Here is a 5520-nt window from a genome sequence, read left to right as displayed (position 1 = left end):
AGAGTATTCTGTTCCCAGCTGTCTGTCTATGAACAGTATTAACATCTACAATCTCTCTCTCCTTTATCTCTGTAGTGGAAGGTCTACTCTGTTAGAGGATCAGTATTAACATCTACAATCTCTCTCTCCTTTATCTCTGTAGTGGAAGGTCTACTCTGTTAGAGGATCAGTATTAACATCTACAATCTCTCTCTCCTTTATCTCTGTAGTGGAAGGTCTACTCTGTTAAAGGATCAGTATTAACATCTACAATCTCTCTCTCTCCTTTATCTGTGTAGTGGAAGGTCTACTCTGCCAGAGGATCAGTCCAGGTGTGCAGTGTGTCAGCAGGTGCTGAGGGATCCAGTCTCTATCACCTGTGGACACAGGTTCTGCAGACAGTGCATCACCAGATACTGGGAGAAACCTGCTCCTTCAGGAGACTATGACTGTCCTCAGTGTAGAAAGAGATCCAGAACACGGCCTGTACTACAGCAGCTGAGTCAACCCAATAAAACAAGAGGCTCTGAAAACAGTAAGACCACTTGCACACGTGGGCCAAATCAAAACCTTAATATGATTTACAGTAGTTAACTACAATATTATGAGATAATAGAAGTTACTGTAGTTGTGGAAGGCCCACTTTTCATCCTGTCAATGAATGTTTCTGATACACATCATTTTTCCTCTTCCCTTGTAGTGGATGACAGCCTGCAGAGAGCTATAGTAAACCATAAAGACAGTCTGAAAAGGAGGTATGAATGTGTGATAGAAGGTATGGAAAAAGCAGGGAACCAAACTCCCCTCAACAGGATTTACACAGAGCTCTACATCACAGAGGGAGAGAGTGAAGGGGTTAACAATGAACATGAGGTGTGGCAGCTAGAGACAGCATCCAGGACACCAACCTCACATGACACAGCAATCCACTGCAATGACATCTTTAAACCCTTACCAGGCCAAGAGAGAAGCATCAGAACTGTGCTGACGAAGGGCATCGCTGGCATCGGAAAAACAGTCTCTGTGCAGAAGTTCATCCTAGACTGGGCTGAAGAGAAGGCGAACCAAGATGTGGATATCATATTTGTGCTTCCTTTCCGGGAGCTGAACTTGATTAAAGATCTCCAGTACAGTCTTCTCAGACTTTTAAATGGCTTCCACCCAGAACTAGACATAGGCAATGCAAAGAAACTCACTGCCTGTAAAGCTATGTTCATCTTTGATGGTTTGGATGAAAGCAGACTTCCATTGGATTTCCAGCACAATGAAAAGGTGTCTGATGTCACACAGACATCGTCTGTCGATGTTCTGCTGACAAACCTCATCATGGGGAACCTGCTTCCCTCTGCTCTCCTATGGATAACCTCCCGACCAGCAGCAACCAATCAGATCCCCCCTAAGTGTGTTGACCAGGTGACAGAGGTACGAGGGTTCAATGACCCACAGAAGGAGGAGTATTTCAGGAAGAGATTCAGTGATGAGGACCTGGCCAGCAGAATCATCTCACACATAAAGACATCAAGGAGCCTCCACATCATGTGCCACATGCCAGTGTTCTGTTGGATTTCTGCAATAGTCCTTGAACACATGTTGAGTACAGACAAGAGGAGAGATATGCCCACGACTCTGACTGAGATGTCCATACACTTCCTGCTCATTCAGACCAGCCTGAAGAACCAGAAATATCATGGAAGAGATGAGATGGATCAACAGGAGCTCATGGAGTCAGATAAGGAAATTCTTCTGAAGCTGGGGAAGCTGGCGTTTGAAAATCTGGAGAAGGGTAATCTCATGTTCTATGAAGAAGACCTGAAAGAGTGTGGCATTGATGTCAAAGAAGCCTCAGTGTACTCAGGAATGTGCACACAAATCTTTAAAGAAGAGTCTGTGTTATTTCAGAGAGTGGTGTACTGCTTTGTTCATCTGAGCATTCAGGAGTTTCTCTCAGCTGTCTACATGTACCATTGTTACACAACCAAGAACATGGATGCACTGAAGCCCTTCCTCAAGAGAAAGTCTAGAGCTGCATCTGAAGAGCTAACCTTGCATGAGCTGCTGAAGAGTACCGTGGATAAAGCCTTGGAGAGCAAGAACGGACACCTGGACCTCTTTGTCCGCTTCCTTCATGGCATGTCACTGGAGTCCAATCAGAAACTCCTACGAGGTCTGGTGACACAGACAGAAAGCAGTCCAGACAGCATCCAGAAAACAATCCGATCCCTTAAGGTGATGCAGAGGAAGAACATCTCCCCTGAGAGGTGCATCAATCTCTTCCACTGTCTGATAGAGATGAAAGACCATTCAGTACAGGAGGAAATCCAAGCGTACTTGAGGTCAGAGAAGAGATCCAAAAACCTCACACTTTCTCAGTGTTCAGCACTGGCCTACATGCTACAGATATCAGAGGAGGTTCTGGATGTGTTTGACCTGAAGGTATACAAGACATCAGAGGAGGGTGGTAGGAGACTGCTCCCAGCTGTGAGAGGCTGCAGGAAAGCTCTGTAAGTATTCATGGAAATATCCCACACCAAAATACATTGTAGTTACAGCAGCATTTTTATTGGCTGACTGGCTCTGTAAGTACTCATGTGACTATCCCTCAGACCAAACTTTACTGTATGTAAGAACAACAATATTTTCATTGGCTGACTAAACTTTCTATCAGCTGAAAAGTCTTAAACAAACTGTAATACAAACGGGTCTGAAAAGTTGTAGCATTGAGACATCTATACACAGTGTTCACATTATTAGTGCAGGGGTAACAGTGTAAGCAGGGAAAGCTAAATGTAACATTTTAATACAACCTGTCCCTCATGGTATTTACTCTGTTGACAGACTCACTGGCTGTGAACTCACAGACACATCCTGTGAACTGTTGGCCTCAGCTCTCAGTTCAAACCCCCTCACACCTGAGAGAGCTGGATCTGAGTAACAATGACCTGAAGGATTCAGGAGTGAAGCTGCTCTCTGCTGGACTGGGGAATCCCCACTGTAAACTGGAGACTCTGAGGTCAGTATTCCTGTAGTTGGTCAACAAGTGATAACTGTTCACCAGATCCACATGTGTTTACCAGGCACACATAGTCCACACCATATGTGTTTGAACAGTGAAGTTTACCGTTTTAAATTTGGTGCTATGCTCCATCATTTTGGATTTGAAATTGTTTCATATTAGGCAACAATACAGAATGTCACCTTTTTATTTGATGTTAATAGTGAGAGGTTAGTATGTTTTGTTGTAGCCTCTGTAACTTTCTCACTCATTATTATTCATGATTCATTCATGATTTTTATTAATCAAGGCATCATCAGTATTAATTTAGTAGTGTTTAGAAACATGTTATCTACTCACTTAGACAGAAAATTACTCCAGTCATCAACCACCATTCAGTTACTATTGGACAAAACATAACCCAAAACACAACCAAAACAAACTGCAAATGCAACCAACGAGTTTGGGACCAAATACTAAACTTTGACTACTTTAATACACTATAAGTTAATTGGTCAGAATACTTATGACTTCATCAAATAGGAGGACTAGATACATAAAGTGCTTTCATTTAAAATGTTAGCTTCTCTGTCAAACTAGATATGGTGTGGACTGTATACTCATACAATCTAAATCTGATACCTCACTGTCTGTCTTTTGACTGATACTGCTTTTAAACTGCTCTGGTCAGTCTACTCAAATATTTGTACTGTACATGTTTCTATCTAGAAGCAATAATCTGATAATTAATAATAATGATACATTAATTTATGAATAGATATGGCAGGTTTCAGGACACTGATATATCTGAATATGTTGAAAAAATATATAGCCACTATTTTCACCGCCAAAGAATAGCAGTGTGATTTTAATATGATTTGACTCTTTGCAGGCTGTCAGGCTGTCTAGTGACAGAGGAAGGCTGTGCTTCTCTGGTCTCAGCTCTGAAGTCAAACCCCTCACACCTGAGAGCGCTGGATCTATGTAACAATGACCTGAAGGATTCAGGAGTGAAGCTGCTCTCTGCTGGACTGGGGAATCCCCACTGTAAACTGGAGACTCTGAGGTCAGTATTCCTGTAGTTGGTCAACAAGTGATAACTGTTCACCAGATCCACATGTGTTTACCAGGCACACATAGTCCACATCATATGTGTTTGGACAGTGAAGCTTACAGTTTTACGTTTGGTGCTATGCTCCAGCATTTTGGATTTGAGATAAAACGTTTCATATTAGGTGACATTACAGAATGTCACCGTTTATTTGATGTTAATGGTGGGAGGTTAGCATGTTTTGTTGTAGCCTCTGTAACTCTCTCACTAATTAGTATTAATAATTAATTCATTATTTTTCTTAATCATGGCACCATTCAGTTACTCCTGAGTGGCGCAGTGGTCTAAGGCACTGCATCGCAGTGCTAGCTGTGCCACTAGAGATCCTGGTTCGAATCCAGGCTCTGTTGTAGCCGGCCGCGACCGGGAGACCCATGGGGCGGCGTGTAATTGGTCCAGGGTAGGGGAGGGAATGGCCGGCAGGGATGTAGCTCAGTTGATAGAGCATGGCGTTTGCAACGCCAGGGTTGTGGGTTCGTTTCCCACAGGGGGTATGAAAAAAATAAATAAGAGCGTCTGCTAAATGACTTAAATGTTTTTCTTAATCACCGATTCATTTAGTAGTGTTTAGAAACATGTTATCTACTCACTTAGACAGAAATGTACTCTAGTCATCATCCACCATTCAGTTACTATCGGGCAAAACATAACCCAAAACACCCAAAACAAACTGCAAATGCAACCAACGAGTTTGGGACCAAATACTAAACTTTTGACTACTTTAATACACTATGAGTGAATTGGTCAGAATACTTATGACTTCTTCAAATAGGGGGACTAGATACATAAAGTATTTTTCATTTCTAAATGGTGAAACAGATATGTATAAAGATAACCTCAAATAAAAGGTGACATTATGTACTGTCACCTCATATGAAACATTTGATCTCAAATCCAAAATGTTGGAGTACAGAGCCACATTTAAAATGTTAGCTTCACTGTCAAAATAGATATGGTGTGGACTGTATACTCAATACAATCTAATCTGATACTTCACTGTCTGTCTTTTGACTGATACTGCTTTTTAAACTGCTCTGGTCAGTCTACTCAAATATTTGTACTGTACATGTTTCTCTCTACAAGCAATATTATGATCATTTCTAATATTGATACATTCATTTATGAATGGATATGGTGGGTTTCAGGACACTGATATATCTGAATATGTAGAAAAAATATACTGCCACTATTTTCACCACCAAAGAATAGCAGTCTGGTTTTAATATGATTTGACTATTTGCAGGCTGTCAGGCTGTCTAGTCACAGAGGAAGGCTGTGCTTCTCTGGTCTCAGCTCTGAAGTCAAATCCCTCACACCTGAGAGAGCTGGACCTGAGTAACAATGACCTGAAGGATTCAGGAGTGAAGCTGCTCTCTGCTGGACTGGGGAATCCCCACTGTAAACTGGAGACTCTGAGGTCAGTATTCCTGTAGTTGGT

General features: G+C 41.9%; 1 protein-coding gene across 1 annotated transcript; it reads left to right on the top strand.

Moving 5' to 3' along the window:
- The first annotated feature begins 327 nt into the window (after positions 1 to 327).
- Positions 328 to 2653, top strand: LOC121557831 (NLR family CARD domain-containing protein 3-like). Its single transcript, XM_045212475.1, has 2 exons — positions 328 to 514; positions 680 to 2653. Coding segments are annotated over exons 1-2 (1806 nt in total). The 5' UTR covers positions 328 to 513; the 3' UTR covers positions 2485 to 2653.
- Positions 2654 to 5520: the final 2867 nt, after the last annotated feature.

This window comes from Coregonus clupeaformis, unplaced genomic scaffold, assembly GCF_020615455.1.
Source record: "Coregonus clupeaformis isolate EN_2021a unplaced genomic scaffold, ASM2061545v1 scaf0017, whole genome shotgun sequence".
NCBI lineage: Eukaryota > Metazoa > Chordata > Actinopteri > Salmoniformes > Salmonidae > Coregonus > Coregonus clupeaformis.
Note: the sequence above shows the minus strand (reverse complement) of the source record. Positions and strands in the feature narration are given on the sequence as shown.